General features: G+C 41.5%; 1 protein-coding gene across 3 annotated transcripts in view; it reads right to left on the minus strand.

Moving 5' to 3' along the window:
• Positions 1-171: 171 nt before the first annotated feature.
• Positions 172-19,937, minus strand: part of bcar1 (BCAR1 scaffold protein, Cas family member) — a 44,953-nt gene continuing 25,187 nt past the window's right edge. For all 3 annotated transcript variants that reach the window (XM_086299677.1, XM_086299679.1, XM_086299676.1), the window contains exons 2-8: positions 15,788-16,498; positions 9,249-9,398; positions 8,431-8,526; positions 6,254-6,628; positions 4,136-5,005; positions 2,779-2,868; positions 172-1,744 (exon numbers count right to left, since the gene is read on the minus strand). In XM_086299677.1, coding sequence (XP_086155803.1) covers positions 1,199-1,744; positions 2,779-2,868; positions 4,136-5,005; positions 6,254-6,628; positions 8,431-8,526; positions 9,249-9,398; positions 15,788-16,498 — 2,838 coding nt within the window. In that variant the 3' untranslated portion in view covers positions 172-1,198. The remainder of the gene's footprint in view (positions 1,745-2,778; positions 2,869-4,135; positions 5,006-6,253; positions 6,629-8,430; positions 8,527-9,248; positions 9,399-15,787; positions 16,499-19,937) is intronic.

Raw genomic sequence — 19,937 nt, forward strand, 5'->3', positions numbered from 1 at the left:
TGACGTTTATACATAGAACTGAGATCATCTTTGGTTATTAGGAAATTATGGCAAAACAGATACCTGTGCAAACTGCCTGCATTTTCTCAGGTAATTCCAGTAGTGAGTCTGACACTACGTATCATTTTCAACTATTTAATAATAAAAAATACACAATATGACGAGACCAGAGAAAAGGAAATGCAGGTTTAATTGCATTTGCTGTCTTTAAACTCTCATTCCTTTTGACTTTTACATGCCTATTAAAAAATACATACAGTTTTCAAAAATAAAATAAAATTAAAATAAACATCTTAGATGGCGTGGAAATAATCGCATCTGCAGTCCCGCACCTGCACGGCTATGTCGGCATGTTTTGGCAGCAGCGTTGTGTGCTCGGGGGGAACCGGATGCAGAGTGGACAACTCAGCAAGCCTCAGACGGCTCAGACACACACGGCGTGCTCCTGTGTGGGGTTTGGAAAGTTTGCCTGTATTGGGGATGGAAAAGCATTCCGACATTCGACAACACAGAGTCATACATATCATCTGCAATTTACACATCCATAACAATAATTATATTAGGATCGAGAATCAGAGCCATATTACATTTTAATTATACGGTATAGCAATATGACAGTTACTGATGTTCTGTCTAAAAACTACAGTTATGTTCCCATCTTTTCTTACGTGTATGCACTGCAAGTGCTATAGTCTTCTTTTTTCTGATTTTCTGAATACATAGGTAACTTAAATATTTACACTGATTATTTTACAGCCTATGGCCCAGCCCACTGACGAGAAAATGTTTTTTTTTTTTTTTGTCTAGAATAAAAAGTGCAGAGTGGAAATGGGATGAAATGGTCCCAGTGAAAGGCAGCACAGGGAGGAAGCGAAGGATGGGAGTAAAATTGGTGCTCCCGGTCCGAAACAGGGTCCCAGACCCCAAGGACAGGATCACTCAGGATTTCCATGCATGCCAGGACTGTAAGAGATAGCAAGCCTCATCCTGTAGAGGCACACGGGACTCCTCACACACCTGAAGGGTGTTCAGGGTTTTGTGCAGCACTTTGTGATCCAGCAAACTCCAGGTTCTCCTAGTTAGTGCTGTATGGGGTACAGAGGGTTGTCTGCCCAGTGTTACTGCGAAGATTCACTGCTCCGAGGTTCTGGAATATTTCAGTCACTGTTTGGTTTGTTTTCCTCCTCCCCCTCTGCCTCTACATCACTAAGAGCTGTCCCAGAACCATCCTTAAATGCTGAGTACACCCTGCAAGCTCCCTCACCTTCTCTGTCATCTCTCTGGAGGCTCCAGGGGAAGGATACTGAAGTGCTGCTGTCTTCGTACTGATCACAATGTCTTTGAGTTTTTCACAGAGGCTGTTGCTGCTTTGGGCTACCCGTGCCCTCACTTCTGGAGATTTGGCCTGGCGTGACAGCGTGTCACCAATGAAGACCAGCTTGTGTGCGCTGAGAATGACAAACTTGCTGTGTGCCACAAATATCTTTGGTGGCTGGTTGGAGTTGACAGCAGTAAAAAAGGCATCGATGGCATTTGTCACCGTGGTGACGTTCTGCTCGCATTGCTCTTGATAGAAGAGAATAAGCTGACGGTCACCGTGGCACAACTTGGAGGAGGCGGGGCCTCCAGAGCCGTTCTGGGCCAGGTAGTTTGCCAGAGAGTTGTGTGCGGATGGAACCCAACCGGTCATGTCGTTGTTGATTGGCCGGCTGACCTCCTGCTCCAAACGCTCAAACTGTTTAATCTGGAAGATGATAAAGAATGAAGACACAGTTAATAACTAGAATCTGCAATGACAACAAGTTAGAATTTCTTTCCGTTGTTTTAAATTGTCCAACAAAAGTCCTCTCTGAGATTTGTGCCTGTTCTGTTCATACTGACCTACTAAATACTAAAGCTCTGGGTTGAACAAAACACTAAGCCACCAAACTCTGACAGATTTTACTTTCTAGAAAAGCTGCCACTAAAAACTCGTACTGTTTTCTATTTCAGCAAGCAACAGCTAAAAGTGAAAAATCACATGTTGGCCAACGCTGCTGGCTGCTGGAGCAGCAAGCAGTCCTGCTCAGTTAGGGCCTTTCTGTGTGACATTTGCTCTGCATTTTCACGGCCCTCCATAACTCTGGCTTACAAATCAGGGAGGTTAGATTAACTGATGAGTCTAAATTGCAGGCAGAGAGTGCACAGAGTATAATAAATAATGAATAATTAAATGAATGCAGGCTGTAGTGTAAACAATTTGGAGCAATGGCGTTTGCTCTGAAATCTGGGTTGTGTTCGAAGCTTGTGTATGAAGCGCCTTGAGGCGACTTTTGTTGTGATTTGGCGCTATATAAATAAAATTGAATTGAATTGTCGGTTTCCTTTGTTCATTGTTGCCATGTGAAAGTTCGCACTCCCACCTCCAGTGGGTCGCTTGTAGTGATGAATCCAAATCCAAATCAAAAGAATTTCATACACAGTTCAAAGCTTTGTAACAAATGTACAGTGTGTGTGTGTGTGTGTGTGTGTGTGTGTGTGTGTGTGTGTGAGAGCTGGTGTTGGAGGTCATTTGTCCCTCAGTTATTAAGAACCACTGAAGCAGTTTATTTGTTTACTGTTATTTGGTCTGACTTTGTCAAAGAAATGTAAGAACCAGTAAGGCACAGTGAAGGTAGAGGTGTAGCGTAGGAGACAGGAGGCAGCTCGCGAGGAGAAGCAGATGGTCCACCGAAGCTCGGTGTTTTGATCCTCAGCTCCTCCGGTGTCCTCACACTGAGGTGTCCTACAGACACGTACCTGCTGCTGCTCCAGCTGTGTCTTATTGTTTCGGATAATGTTGCCTTTCTCCAGCAGCTGTCGTTGGTTCTTCTCAAACTCTTCCTTTCCCTGACAGATCAGCATATAGACACACAGTTAGTACACTACATGTACACCCACCCATAGAGACACACACACCACTCAATCTAAAACACGTCTTTGTTGGTGACAAACAGGAAGTGATCGATCAGTGCTGGAGCACCATTTTCCCTCTTATATTTTTCTTAGTCTTGCTAAAATACTTGTCAGAGACTTCTTTGATTAGAAAACGTGTAGTACAGTCTTACAGCCTCACTTGTAATGTTTTCACTGTTTAATGAGCATTTGGGTTTTTTTCCGGAAGGTTTGTGTCAAACAATGTGACATAGTAAACACAGTAAAGAATAATTCTTAAGTCATGGCTGTGTAAGTGGTCAGAACCAAAGTGTGATCAATTCAATTCAGTTTTATTTATACAGCACCAAATCACATCTGTTGCCTCTACCCACTTTATATTGTAAGGTAAAGACCGTACAGTAATACATAGAGAATCCCAACAATCAGTCAACCCCCTGTGAGCAAACACTTGGTGAAAGTGGGAAGGAAAAACTCCCTACTAACAGGAAGAAACCTCCAGCAGAACTGGGCTCAGGGAGAGGTAGGAATCTGCCATGAGCCCAGTTCTCTCTCTGGTGGAGAGACAGTGCTAACGACTGCACCACTGTGACACCCATAAACCACAGAGCGTTTTAGGAAATGGAGAGCAGCTGCTCACAGAAAACTCAGATTCATTCACACGCTTGTACCAGTTAAAGCTGCAATTACAGAGGAGACTTTTTTTACGCAGAGCCGTGATTTGACACTTCGTTTCTGCAGGGAAACACTCATGACGCATAGCAAGGCTTCATGTGATGGTCTTGGACATGCAGGGGGTTTTAGGAATTAAGTGCAGCAAACATTAAGTCCCTGTAGTCAAACAGACAAGTTTAAAGACCAAACAATGATTGAAACCATTATGGCCGAGTGACTGGACCTGACGACTACTGAAACAGTAAGTCTCTTGGGACACTCAAGCCAGCAGTAGTGAGTAGCTGCTGTAGAAGCAGGAAAAATGGTGAACTGATATGATTCTGCTTACGTTATTTATATACGTAGGCTGTCTCTCTCTACCACCAGCCTCCTATAACTGAATCATTAGCAGATGCTTCAGATGTGTGGAGCTTTGGGAGCTCTGGTACAATCAGTGCCAAATCTGAGCGGATTTTCTAAATGTGCTAATGTAAACATACAGTCACACTGCCAAGCTAATATGTGATTCCTGTTATTGTAAAGGGCTCAAATCTGTGTCTGTGTGTACCTGCAGATGTACGTAGTCATAGTCCTCCATCCATCCTTCCTCTGTGGTCTCATATGGTCTCTCAACACCTTCCTCTTCTTCTGCAGCAGTAAACTTTGGTGGGGAGGGAAGGGGCCGTGACTGAATGTTCACTTTCTCCCCTCCTTGATAGCTTCCACTTCCAGATCCTGTTGTGTGACCACTAAGCTCCCCTGGGATAGGAGGAAGAGGCATTTGCTGCTGGCGAGTGGTCTTTTTAAAGAGCAGTGAAGCGTTGCCATGGAGAAAAGAAGCAAGCTGCTTGGCATCGTCAGGGATACCTCGCGCCGTCATGATCAGTCGATCTAAGTCATCCCCTCCCGGCGGTGGTGCTGTGAGTGCTGCGTGTGACCAAGAAATAGCGTCTAAGCTCTGACTATGTCGAATCAAATTCTGGAAGATCTCCTCCATCTTCCCGACCTGGCGGCCCAGTTTGGCCTGCAGTGAGCGGTCTGTGGCCTGGGCAGCATTCGCCACGGCGCCTCGGGCAAATTCTAAGAAATCTCGGACAGTGGTACGCACCCTGTCGGCAGCCTGATGAATGGCTGGGAGGTTTCCTTCAAGATGAGCCGGGCTTCTCCAGTTGCCTGTGATGAATGACATCATGAAGGAAACACTGGACTCAACAGCTTGCTGAAGACGAGACAGACGTTCCATGGCCTGATCCATTTCCAAGACCAGGGGTTTCCCTGGAATGGAGCCAGGAGCAGGAAGCGAGGTGGTGTCGCGGACAGGAACCATATCTAATGAAGAAGCAGAGTGATTGCTCCTTGTGCTTCCTGTGCTTGAGGCAGACAGCCGCTTGAAAGACATGGACAGCTCTTCACTGGCTGACTGGGCATCACGTACAACCTGCAAAACACATTAGCGTAGCATTAGAATCAAGTCACCCATTTCCTGATTGTGTGCTAAGCTAACTGCGTTAGTTTCATCAGTAAAACAATCATGCATTGATGGTCTTATTATTTTTTTACAAGGAAATAAAATAATACATACACGTTATTACAGAGAGAATAAAAGGAATAATAAACAGAAAATTATTTGCAAATGACTGAGGAGTAGAAAAAAAATCAACCGATCCACAGTTAAACTGACAATTACAAAATTGTGAAAACCAGCAGGCCTGCAAAGCAGCCCTTCATTAGAAACCACGAGCAATGCCAGACAGCAGAGACGCTAGCTGAACAGCAGTCACAGCTTGGATTAAACAGCAGCTTTTAATAACGGCTGGATTTACTGCCAAGAGTGGGGTGTATTATTCATTTAATCTGATGGCATCTTAAGTGTAGGCTTCATGCATGAATGTGCAGCCGTGGCACGACTTATAATGGCAGCCTTAATAAGTCCGACCTAGTCACATCACATTATAGGCATGCAACATATGACTACATGTCTTTTATACATCTTTGGGTTACTTAGCTCGCTGAAATTGTTATCAACTTGGCTCTACAACTTCACATTAATTCTAGCCTAAAATGAATAAACGATAACTGAAACACTATTTTGTGTTAAGCCTTCAATGAAGACTATGTTTTCAGGTCAGGTTAACACACTACTAATGTTTAAACTCCTGGGTTTGTACACAATGTTGAGCTTCTTGGTGAGATAAACCTGAGTTTATCATAACTGCAGCATCATACAGCAGCTGGAGCCGTTCATTTTCATTTTAAAAGCAAGACAGTTTGTGTGCGTGTGTGTGTGTGTGCGTGTGTGTGTGTGTGTATCGCTGCATTCACACAGCTACTTATAGGATGCAGCCTTTTGAATTATTAAAGTAGTTATTAAAATAACCACAAGTTCAACCTCATATATTATACACCACTTAACATACTGTTCAACGAAGCATGTGATTAATATCACACAAGCACCGCGGCTCTGTCTGTCACTGTTGTGGGTCTGCATGAATAAAGCTGTCGAGACCATTAACTGAAGAGCGAGCTCCTGTGTGTCTGAATAGCACAACAGCATCACACTGCCAGAGTCACAAAGCCAGCAGTGCTCTCTGCATAGCGATGACGATGATGATGATGATGATGATGGAACATCTTACACAAACTTGATTTCATGCGATTAAACAAGCCGGCCCTGTAGCTGTCATACCTGTGGGGGCACGTCATAGACATTCTGCTCAGCCCTCTCCCCCGTCTCCTCTCGTTCCCGGGGGAAGTCATAGACATCCTGGCCAACACGCAGTACAGCTGGGATGTCATAGATCTGCTGAGGGGCCTGACTGGCCCCACTCCTGTCCCTATGATAATGCTTATCAGTCAAGATTGGGGGCGGGACATCATACACATCCTCTGGAATTGGCGGTTCGTCATCATTGCTGCTGAGGTTGTTGTGTAAGTACGGGCCCGGAGTGATGGGGACTTGGGGCTTTAGTTTGGCAAAGTGAGGTGGCACATCATACGTCTCCTCTCTGATTGGTTGAACATCACTGACATCCTTACTCACTGATGGGGGGAAGTCATAAACCTGAAGAGACAGAGAAGTCTTGTAAAAACACTTTATCTTATAAAGATCTCATTAAGACAAGTGTCATATTTATTATTATAATGTGTGAATAAAACTGCTTTCATCTCTTCCTTGCACTGATTAGTGTTAATCACACTTTTAAACAGATTTAATTAATCAACTGTAATGGTATGTGCTACGTGGTGCATGATTTCATATAGTAATATGAACACATTTTAGGCACTTTGAGGAAAGTACTTTAAAAAATAACGAAGTGAATAATGTTTAACAAATTGCTTTCAACAAATTGCAGTTTTAAAAAAAATCTGTCGATATGATCAATAATTGAAGCGAGTCTTTAAAGTCTTCAAAATCCACAAGTTGTCTTTTGAACGTGCACAGAGCTTCTTGTGGCTCTTCTGCAGGTTTAGGCTGCCTCCATGCTTTCTGCATGTTCCTGTAATCCCAGAAACAGACATCAGGGCCTGCTTCTTCATGTATGGATTCATGTCTTAGATCAGATCAGATCAGATGGCTGACAATTTGGCCTGATCCTGGCATCCTCAGGACTAATTTTATCCACTATAAACATGGTTAAGTGGCAGACCTGAACTGCATGGCTGCAGCATTCTTGTAAGATAATAATAAGTGGTGAGAATATCGCACGATCATCATGACCCTGACATCTTACTTTTAGAGATGCAGCTCTTCAGTCAGGAGGCGGTAATTTACATTTTGTTAGCATCCATATTAGAAACAAATTAAAGATGTTTTAACAGGATGCCTTTGATTGCTACTCATGCTTGTTTGCATACTTTTTTTATTACTGTGTTTTTGGGTGCTCTGTTTTTGCTTCTTCGTTGTAAGGTTTACACAGCCACCTGCTAACAGCTGCACCCGGGCAGACAGCAACATTCTTCAAACTGTGAGCAGTCAAGCTGGAAAGTATGCAGAATGCTGTTAATCACAGCATTCTGCATACTTTCAAATGAACAGAAGAAGGTTTCTGGTACAAGTGCGCTCATGTCAGCCGCACTCCTCAAACTAATCTAGTTCCAACTAGTTCCATTGTTACCTGTGGTGCAATATGGAATAAAGGTCAGCACAGTTAAAATACAGTTTGCAGAATGTGAGTCAAAGAGCCAACAGAACACAGAAGACAACGAGTTACACTGGTGACAATTTGTGAATTTTTTAAAAAAAAGAAAAGAATTCTCTGAAACCAGTGCAGTGCCGTAAAAACATTTATAGAATCAATCACTATTTTAGCAAAACTGAACTATTTTCACTAAGTTAGACTTCATTTGCTGATTTGCCTACTCAGTGACACACTGACGTCATTTCCTAAACAAATCGTAACTCAAAATCAGTTAGTCTTGTTGCTAGTGGGAAATCTGTGCCACTCAGTTTGACATCCATCAAAGATGAGTTGAAAAGGTTATGTTTTATAAATATTACAGGTTTTATCTGTTATTTACCATATCATGTTTTAAAGGGACCACTGTTGTAAAGAGCAGAGTCTGGAGGACGACCTGTCTGAACACGCAGACAGGACTGAGCTCAGCAGAAAGTTCTGCAGCACTGACAGCCAGTCTGAGTGAAGTGCAAGCTACTTTGTTTAGTTGAATACTGCAGAAATGTACGGCACGTCTACTACAGGTTATCAAACTAACAAAATTATTTCCCTGTCGATGCAATGGGGGTACATTTCCAATGATTATGTCATATCTTATGACATGTACACACAAACACAGCATCAAACAATTACAGAAAGACAGTAAGATGGTTATATTACATGATAACTCCCAAATCGAAATCCTTACCATCTGCTGTGGGTTCTTCTCACTGCTTGCAGGGGTGTCATATATATCTTGACCACCAGAGGGACCCTTCATCACCATGGGAGGAGTGTCATACACCTAAACATTTAGAAGCGACAGACATAATTATTATATAAATAAATAGCATCATAATTACTTATAGTTGCTGCAGACTGAGCTGAGCTCATTTCAAAGCAAGAGAATGTAACTGTTTGCAGTTTGAAGCTGTGGGGTGAAGGAAGCCACTGAAAAAGTTACTCATGAGTTTGTTGAGGCAAAGAAATCCATTAATGCAAAGTCAGTCACCTCATTTCAGCCAAACAAAGAAACTTTTCTGTTACTGAAGACAAAAATGAAGAGACCCACACACAACAGCAACTAAAGACAGCTGCAGCTAAAGACCTAGCAGAGCATTTAAGGGCGGGAATTTGCTCATGTCCATCAGTTCCATCAGGAGTTTGGCCAGTTACTACTGAGTCTGTGGAAACCAAATGAATGTCCAGCCAAACCAGTGAGTAATACAACAGTATTACTGTTGTAGTAGTACTGCTAACAAAATAATGACCTGCTAGGAATAAAGGAGTAAAATCTGTGCATTGGAATTTCTATATACTGACTTATAGTGTGTGTGTGTGTGTGTGTGTGTGTGTGTGTGTGTGTGTGTGTGTGTGTGTGTGTGTGTGTGTGTGTGTTTAATTCCATTTTAATAACCTATTTAATAACCTATTAAAGCAAAATTGAAGGACCGTGATGATTGCCTGGAAACGTGTGATAGCTTCTGTGTGATAACAACAACACACACATACAATGAGCAGCCTCACCTGTGTGCTGTATTGCTGCCGGGTGGGCGGCACGTCATATATGTCTGGCTGAGCTGGAGGTTGAAGTCTGGGCGGAACGTCATATTCATCCTGGTCTGGTTTCACTGCGTCGTACACATACACCTGTCCAACACGGGTAGGAACTACCACCTGAATGCAAAAGCACAGAGGCAGGTGTGTCAGTCAAAAATGGCCGAGAGCTGTAGTTGTATGACAAACATTAATCTGATAACACAGCCAGAGATCATTTATATTCAGTTCAGACCATGAAAATCTTTAAATGCATATAACAAAAATATTTCAGCACAAACAAAGATCACCCCTTATCTGTTTGCTGCTTCTTTACACTGAATGAACAGACACTAAAGGGTGCTCAGTCTCATCAAAACATGCTGCCGACACACAGATGCACATGGGGCAATAAAAACAGTGCAATGGCTCAGTCATAGTTGTCGTGGGAACCGGAGTGCCCCATTGTTTGCCTGTTTAAACTGTGTATTATGTGGTTTGACTACAGAGTCAACCAGCCAGGCTGGGAAACCACAACAGCTGTTCAATATAGCACAGCAAAAGCACCGTTCTGCTGTCCTTTCATCCTTCCCTCCTCCATTCGTTCCTCTTTATTTCCACAACATTTCCATGTGCTGGATATATCAGAACACACATACCGCCTGAATAAAGTGGCACAATTAAAACATCAGCATTGAACCAAAAAATGTCATTTGCTCCACTATAAACACTCAAGAACAGCAGTAGCAGACTCAAGGTTAGAGAACACTGACTTTGAGTAACAGACACTGCTACAAACCTAATTTGAAACCTGTTGAGACCCTGTGTGAAATCTATAAAAGCAGCATCAGCTAATCCCAAAATCCAATATTTTATTCACAACAGAGTATAGAAAACATACCAAATATTTAAACTACAACATTTTATATTTCATGAAAAATATTAGCTGAATTGAATTGATGGCAGCAGAATGTCAAAAAAAAGTTGGGATGGAGGCAACAAAAGGCTGCAAAGGTAGTTGGCACTAAAAAGAAGCAGCTGGAGGGAAATTTTGCAACTAATTAGGCTAACTAGCAAGACGTCAGTAACATGAAAGAATATCTTAGACATGCAAAGTTCCTCAGAAATAAATTTGGGCAGATGTTCACCAATCTGCAAAAAACTGCATCTATAAATTGTAAAACAGTTTCAGAATAATGTTCGTCACAGTGACTATCTCATCGTCTACAATACATAACATCATCAAAAGATTCCAGGAATCTGGACAAATCTCTGTGTGCAAGGGAAAAAAGGTCAAAAATCAATACCGGATGCTATGATTTTGTGCCCTCAGACAGCAGTGCATTAAAAACAAGCATGATTCTGTTACTGAAATCAGTGCATGGGCTCAGGAACACTTCCAGAAATCATAGCCTGTGAACACAGTTCACTGTGCCATCCACAAAAGCAGACGAAGAAGCCATTTTTGAACACGAATCAGACACCCTGCTGTTTCCTTAAGTCGACTTAAGGTGCTTGTTAACAATGGGACAACATTCCTCTCCCAAAAGTCTCACAGATATTTATAGTTCTGTATTGGTTATATTCAGATTCTATGCCAACTTCTGTTGACATTTTGTTTAGTTGTTTGGAGTTTCTTCTTTGTGTTTCATCCCTGTGAGCTTTCTGGAGAGTTGGATTATTTACTTTGTTTTCTATCCTTGACATTCATATCTTAGACCAGAGCAGGAAATCTAAATAAAGGTTACTGGGTCCTTTGTTTGAGTCCACTCCCTGTGGAACCTTGACAGTAAAACTGATGCTTTACACTTGTAAAGGATGTTTCCTTATGTAGTTAACAGGAGTAAACCTAACAGCAGATCTACCCTGCACCAACAGAGGTCGGCAGCTTCCCCTAAACATACTCCTGAACAATAGTTATATACTGCATGTTGCCAGGTTTCCTTCATATTGTTCAGTGGCTACTTTCAGATGTACTGTCCTAAAACCCTCATGGACACCTAAATCACTGTCCCCATCATCACAGATCACACTGACCAACAATAAAATGCCTTTGCACAAATTCAGCTATGATGACTCACTGAAGGGGAATTCTTTTGCATGCCTAAATGGACATAAACTCATAGGGGGCAATGTGTGATACAAGCTAGGCTTTTGTGCCATGTAGATGATTCATCCCAGAAATCATTGTTCAACTGATGACCTTTGCTCGAGCAATGCCCCTCCCTCCTCTTCTCCTTCTTTCCCTTTTCTCTCTTTCCTGCTCTTTGCTTTATGCTGAAGAGCAAAGACTGCATAAAAAGAAACCAGTGTGTTGCTAGAAGGAAAAGCAGACTGAAATCTTGGTATCTGCATCAAATACAGGGCAATTTTAACTGTTCAAATCAAAAATGTTCAAATCTATATGACCACTTATTTTGCAGAATCTAAAAAGATGCAGTGGATAAAACAGGGCAAGGTCCAGATGGAAGTCTGTGTGGTCTGTTTGAGCTAGTGGACATGTTCAGCTGCTCCACACTGTAATCTGTCCTGGCCTCTCACCATGTTCTCCATTGTGTTACTGTGTGTCTCAGAAAAGAGATTCACAATAAAATATGCAAAAAAATATCCCAGAACTCTGCTCATTAAATAGTATATATATCTGACACTTGTCTCAGATATTTGTGTTACATTGTCTTAAATTGTTGGATGGAGTAGTTATGACATCATTTCTGGTACATTTTTTTAAATATTATTTGATGCCACATTAATGCGCCACATGTCAGCCACTAAGGCCTGAAGAGCAGATTTTTTTTTTTTATCAAGAATGCACATTTGTCTTGTTGAACACCTTGGTAATAAAGAGACACCCTTTTATAGGCCTTCAGTTGGGACTGAACCAGCTGATATTAATTTGCACTAAATGGCAGGTTTGTTTCCTAATTACTGATGGATTTCAGTGGGTGACATGACTTTCTCTGCTTTGTTGCACCTTTGTTTCCTCAATACATTTTCCCTGTGTCATTGCTCATTATAACACATAACTCAGTTTAAAGACATCTGTAGTTTGATCTCTCTGCATGTGTGGATTTGTGGATTGGATGGGCTGTTACCGACAAATTTTGAGCACCTTTAGAAATACACAACAGTCTCCAGCAGTTCCAAGTATAAGGAATTTTCTTTTTCTTTTTGTTTTAAATAAGGTTATATTGTCACCTTTGCTGGTGACACTATTGGGGATTTATTCAAAACTGAAGGCACACTGAACCAACATGGCCACCACAGCATCCTGCAGCAACATGCCATGAGCTAAACCCAGTTGAGATGTTTGGGATGAGATGGACTGCAGAGTGAAGGCAAAGGGACCAACAAGTGCTCAGCGTCTCTGGAAACTCCTTCAAGACTGGAGTACAACACAGGACTCATAGCCCTTGCTTATACCAGCTCAGTATTGGTCTAATTCTAATAGTTTCAGTCTATTACGTCTGAAGTGTCTAACACTCTTAAGTCATATCCTGGGTCTGTGTGTACAAAGAGATTCAGAGGGAGAGAACAGGAAAGAACTGATAGCCTTGATCCAGGATATACTTAGATTTCCACTTCCTGCCTCCACACATATTAATCATAGTATAGCCATACTTTTCGTGTCCATAAAGAAGGGGATCGCTGTGTCCATACTCTTCTGTCTTTGCCCATATACCTATTAACAATTTATAAAGTTTGAATGTTTTTGTACTTTATAGTCAGTCTCTATTTCTGCTGTAATTTTATTTATATTACAAAGCCAAATGTGTGCATTATATTAAAATTTCAGCTATAAGTGAATGTGTCATTCCAAAACTTTGGATAGTAATGCACCGCTCATAACATGGCTCTGGGGTTTGCTCACATTCAAAGCTTTACTCTCACAAAATCCTAATTTTGAGAGCTGGTTTTGTACATTTTGTACATAAATCTACAGCATCGAGTTGTTATAGGAGCTCAGTCTGCTTTCACACACACTAGAAAATAAGACTTCTAAAGTCTCAGCTGCCTTCACAACATAAAAGGGAAACAAAGCACGAAGTGACAAAGATTTATTGATCCAAACATATCCCACTTGAAGCTTACAGCACACTGAAATGTAAGTAAGACCAAAGTTTAAGAGCTAGTTGAAAAATTGGAAATGATCACCAAAGTGTAAGACAATTTTATTTCCCATATAAATATGACATTATTTATATAATGGCATATGTATCTTTCACAAATGAATCTGGTTAATTGTGTGGTAGATAATATTAATATATTATTATGCCTTGCTTCTGTTATTAAAGCCTACACAAACTTTAATTAGGTACACCTATTTGAAACACTTGACTTCACTGATATTTAAGGTCATTTATATTAACTTGATATTAACTTGCTGGGTGGATCATGGATTGTCTGACCTTGTTCTGAAAGATCATATCAAGTTGTTGGGTCCTAGACTGCTGTTTGTGAGGATTTTCTATGACTGTGTATTCATGAAGAAAAGTACTGAACTCTTAGTAGGACACTAAGAACACAGTACAACATTTCCCTGAACTGAACAAAGAGCTTTTTTTTTTTAAATGCAGTTTAGTCCTGCATATTCATTAATTATAAAGCAGTTACAGACAGGCACAGGACCACAGATGAATCCATGTGTTAAAAAGCAGGGGAGCAGCTGGACCTTTGCACGCATGCATGCATGCATGCACACTGTCCTGGGTGCTCCCCAGAGTAGACAAACAGTAGCCTGTCATTTGCTGGTGCGGTAAAATGCACAGTCATCCAACCACAATATCTGAGCTGCATTATTAATAATCATTTTATTTCATTGCTTCTCCACACACTGAGTGAGTCTTAATTTTTTGAGGTACTAGATAAAAGTGTAACAATGATATGATGATTCCACACGGCTTCAAAAATGTTGAGCTGCGGACTCTGGGGAGGCCAATCCATGACTGATAGAATTTCATTGCGTGTGTTTTTTTGTTTTTTTCCCCCAAATGATTTTACTGCATTGTCAGTGTGGTTGGGATCATTGTCATGCTGAAAATTAAAGCTGCTGCCCATCAGATTCTTTTCAGATGGTTCTTCGTGTTGCATAAAAATGCACTTTTCTGTTTTCATAATTCCATCAAATTTGACAAGATGTCCCACACCACTCGCTAAAAGGGCAGCACAAAACCGGGACAGATCCTCCACCACGTTTCACTCATGGTTGGACTGCTGACGACCTCCTATGATTGTGACTATGATTTGAAACATTCATTTCTAATCGAATCTAATTTCTAATCTGGATTCATCACTTCATTTCCTGTTCCCAGTGATTGAAGACTAGTTCTTGAGTAATTTGGAATACTTTTGCCTTTTCTTGTGTCTGGATTTTTCCTGCTTCTTAAGAACACGACTTTCAGATACTGTTTGTCTGCTGTAAAAAGTTTTTTAGGTCTGAAACTTCTTATTTTGTTCTTCACTCTTCTAGTTTTGTCAAAATGTTAAAGCAAACACTACAAACCATACCTTTGGTGTTTTTTTGTAGATTCAACTAAAGAAATGGAACCAAATTACAACTTTTTACTGCTAACAACAAAGAGCCTAAAGCTAGAATTTAAATTGGCTGTTGGTTGTCTGTAGCAGCAACACTGGTTCATCCCTTGAGGTGAGATGAGTTGCCTTTTTTGCTTAGGTGATTCATAGGTCACTGTTAACAATAAGCCACAATTAAAATGAGTGAAAAAAGCAGCAAATGTCCAAAGAAAAACTTTGAAAGACCTTAAGATCTCAATTCTGTGACAACACGTGTTCCTGTGCATCAGGTACAAAACACTACACACACAGGTTTTCCTCCTATCACATCAGAATAAAGACAACATTCATGCTAGTTTAGAATATAAACCTAGATTTCTCATTTGAAGTTTCATTTGACTACTTGAGTCCATCTGCAGTTTCACTATAGGCCTCCAACTTGGACTGAAAAAAATACAAAAATAATTATGAGTTGCAGTGCAATGACCTGATAACTATAGCAAAAACATTCAAAAAGCATCAGCTGCTCTGCTCACTCATAGTGTATTCAGGTTTTCAGGCCACAGCCTCAGTCACCAGATTTGACTCTGTGCAACTTCCTAACCACCTAACTGCAGTTCAAGTTGATGAGTTGCTGTTTTGACAAACTTGAGGAGACGCAGACGATTTTGCCAGTCAGTAGTGTCACTGCATCACCGTTACACATCATAGGTGTAAATTATATTCTCATTCAGTTTACTAAATTGGTCTGATCAGCCCAAGCATACTAAACGACCTCCACTAAACAGTCAGATGGACCACACAGTTAGCAAACCTTATTGCAGAGCACAGAAGAAGAAGAAGAATCTTCTTGGTTTGGCACAAATGTAGGCACACCTGTACAGGCAGTGTCGACAGCAGAATCTTTAACTGTTTGTGGTTCATATAAAACATGCAGAACTCAAGTCAGTGATATTTAATGTCCTTGTCTAATGATGAGCTTCCTTTCTTTGTATATTAACTTATTTGTCCATCCTTACCTTGCCAAGTGGCTTGTTGCTGCTATCCCAGTTCCTCCTATCCAGGGAGGGAGGCACCTGATACACATCCTGGCCGGCTGGAGCTGTTGCCTGACCTGGTGCTGGACCTACAGAAGGTGGCACCTGATAGATCTCTTTACCAGGCTGTCTCTGACCTTGAGCTGAGGCCTTGCTGGGTGGTCCTGGCTGGGCTTGTGTAGAAGTTCCACTTGGACCGGAGGGAACTTGGTACACACTTTGGAGGCTTGGTTTGGGACTGTGTGAGGGGGGCATCATGTAGACAGAGTCAGGGTTGGGTTGTGCAGGGCTAGGGGTGGAGTAGGCTGAGTGCATGGATGTGTACTGAGTAGAAGGGAGGGTCTTGTTTGCAAACCCGGAGGAAGACATTGAGGCAATGGATGACAGGGGAGGTGTCGGTTTGGGATATGCACTCGGAGGGTGGAGGGGTCTCTGGACTTGCGAGGTGGGACAGGAAACAGCTGGATCTGGTGTGGAAGGGATGGCCTGCTGCTGTTTACTGTCGTACATGCCAACCAGGATCTTGAGACGGTTGCCAGGGACAATGCCTTGGCGGCCGTGGAGTGAGCAGAGCCACCAGCCATCCAATCCCTGTGTGTCACGCTCCAAGACTGTCATAATGTCGCCCTTGCGGAAAGAGAGCTCATCCGGAGACTCTGCCACATTGTCATACAACGCCTTGGCCAAAATGTTCTGGAGAAAAGGGAAACATAAAATAAAGTCTACTTTAGATACAGCAATGGGAAAATCTATTGTTCTGAAAGCAGGACTGTAAGATATTTATATCCCTGATGTTGGTAACATCAGGGATATAAAACACAGAAGTGTCTATTGAAAGTCTATGTTCTTCACAGTTACAGTGTTTCAGGGATGTGTGCACCGTCTCCTCATCAGTTTCATTCATGTTATTTAGCACCTGTTCAGGTAGTTCACATAAACAGCACAGTCATAATTTCAATTCAGCAAATACATGTAAACCTAATAACACCTAAAAACAGTTCTAAGAGTTGGTTTAGCAGTAACAAGTGGAGCAGAGCCATAAATTTTAAGGGATTTTTAACTATTGATGCAAAAAAGGTTTATTCTATTTAACAATGTTTTGTTTTGGTATATAGATCAGACAGTTCTACAACTGATGTATGGTGAACTAGCCATAGCACAGCACTTAGCCATACTGTAATTTGTTTTGCATGTGGTTTACCATGAAGCCAGTGAGGCCAAAGGAAGTGGAAGTATTGTTACTCTTAGATCAGAAATAAAATCCGTTGTTTAATCAGGACAAACCCACGGAAAGCCATAAACCACCTTAATAGCTTCTGTGGACCCAACCTGCAGTTGGGATTTTAAAGGCAGATCTCGCAATATTTAGTGAACCAAATCAACTTCACATATATGCTGGGTCTAGGTATGAGAAGTTGTGCTTACCCAATTAAATTAAAGAAAAATAATGGAAAAAAAGGCAAAGAAACACAAGTACCACTCCTAACTTCTAAGTGTGTGAGCAGCCTGCCTGTAAAGTCTCCCACTGCACACACTTGATCAGAGACGCAGACATACAGATGTCACTGTGTGTCTTCAACTATGAACTCACAGCAAAGCAAGTGGTAAAGCATAAACAACAGCCCAGCAACAATAATAATAAAAATAAGAATAAAGTAATCATCCGAGAGTGGACCTTGACTTTAATAAATGATTATATCTGAGTAGTTTACATTTTTTTAAGCTTCCAATTATACATTTCAAAATCCATTTTGACTGAATGCTACTAACACGGCAATACAGACACACACACACAACAGACACACACACACACAACTGTGAGAACAGTCAGTGTGCAAACAGAAACACCTCCCCCTTCGAAACCAATGTTTGTCGTTCAGTCTGACGTCGACCCGCTCCTCCTCCCTCTGTCTGAGTCCCACCCCAGCTATCATACACTGAAACAACCTGTGCTGGCTGAAGGCCAACCACACACACACACACACACACACACACACACACACACACACACACACACACACACACACACACACACACAGTCCACCCTGACCACATAACAGTGTGTGTTTAAATGAGGCCATGTCGCTGGCAGTCGGATTTATGGTTGGACTTTCCTTCTCCTGCATTGGACGTGTACTCAGTGCCTTAGATGAGGCTCTTAACAACAGAGAAACACACTTGACACACTTGAAATCTAATGATTTTTTTTTCTCTTTTCAATATATTTTACTGGTGGATTTAATTATTAGTACTTATCCAGTTCTGGGATATGTGGGAGCCTATCCCAGTTGTCATATAATGGGAGGCAGGCTACATCATGCACTGGTCACCAGTCTGTTGCAGCTCCTGCACTGCAGGCATCGATCCTCTACCTCCTGCTCTGCTGTCGTGCTTAATATTTTATTACATTTTGTGCCGGTTTATCATCGGCTTGCCGATCACCCGTGAAGGACTTTAAACTGCACTAACCTACATGACTGCTGTGATACAAAGACGATTAACTGTTTTATTAACCCGCTCTTTCCTCAAAGATATTATGACATTATTTGTGTTCTTATTTCAAACTGCCCCCTCACTGTTGCTCCTTGACGTGGCTGTTGGAGGTTCACTTTAAAGAATGATGCACTCTGATTAACTGAACAGCTTAACTGTGTGACACTGGATAGTCTCAGGTTCAATTGTCACAACTCTGATAGAGCAGGACTCTTGTGATATTATGTTCAATTTGCCGAATTTAACAGTTCAATACTTCAAGAGAGCTTGTTGACCACAGTTATTTTATTCATTGGAGAAGTGATGTCCTGTATGTTTTAAGGCATTCTCATCTTTGATTCACTGTACAGTGTTTGTATTTATAAGACTGGGGGTGTGCGTGACTTTGCATTTAAGCTGATGATGCTAAGATTCATTCACTGAATTCACTGTGTCACCATTAAACTTGTAACTCAGCTTGGCCACAGCTCTGCCCCACAGTACCACCTGATCAGTCCTTTGTTCTTAAATCATTTTATTCTCAACAATTACTAAGATTTGAATATTTCATTCATTGAGATCCAGTCTTAAGTGATTTCTCTTCTGTGTGATGCTTTAGGTATGGATCATCCAGACCACCAGCAGTACATTCCTACTTTTTAAGAATGTACAAGGATTGATAACTTGGCCACTAGCTACTAGTTTTTCAGTCGCCGCTTGCATCGAGATCAAAACTTCGAATCAACTCCAGATCATTCATCTGCTTAATCTGTCATGTTACAAACAGGCCTCACCTGGTCATGAAACTGCAGGTCAATGAAAGTAGGCACTACGTATAAAAATGTTTCTAACTCCCAAAATTGAATGAAAAACTTTGTTAAACCACTTGAATTAAAGACAAAACTCTGCATGTTAATGACATCATGATTGCTTGATTTCAAATCCAGTGTGTTTTGTTTATAAACTAAGCTAAGCTAAGCTCAGATAAGCTAAGCTCAGATAAGATAGCCTCTATTAGTCTCAGAGATGGGAAATTCACATAGAGATAAAATTACAAAAATTGTGTCATTGTCCCCAATACTTGTCAACCTAACTGTTCTGTACACAGAGAGGGGAAATGGAATATACGAGTCCGTTGTCTTCTACGCCCCAAAATGGAAACCATTATACCATCATGGTTTCCATTTTGCATTTTGCACAGACGACTGGGAGATAAACCTGTATGCACAACAGTAACGCAACAGTGCGTCGCCCAGCAGCAATGACACGCCTCAAGTATTCTGAATGCTGCCGGCTTAGCTTGATCAGGAGGGGTAACCACCAGGTCTTTGCAAAAAAAGAAAAAGGGTGAAGCACTCAAACACTGGCCGGAGTGAAGCATGGTCAGAGTGAAGAGAACTACCTTCTGACAGTTACACTTTAGTGCTTAATTACATTTTGTAAAGCCTCGAACACCCTTGTCTGCTAATAACTGTGAGAAAGCTATCAAGTAGACAGTTGTACATGCACTCTGCAGGGCAGTCTGTGAGTGTGGAGAAATAAGAACACAGTGGGAACTAATCACATTATCCAGACAGCAGGGGATAAAGCCCAGCAGCAAAATGTCAACAATGTCCAGCTAACTGAGAAAAAACTCTCAAACCCTTTTCTGACTCAGGAT

The sequence above is a fragment of the Aulonocara sp. 'chitande type north' Nkhata Bay genome, linkage group LG7 (genome assembly GCF_057382095.1).
Source record: "Aulonocara sp. 'chitande type north' Nkhata Bay isolate Kocher_YH1m ecotype deep benthic linkage group LG7, A_spYH_male_GT1.1, whole genome shotgun sequence".
Classification (NCBI taxonomy): Eukaryota; Metazoa; Chordata; class Actinopteri; order Cichliformes; family Cichlidae; genus Aulonocara; species Aulonocara sp. 'chitande type north' Nkhata Bay.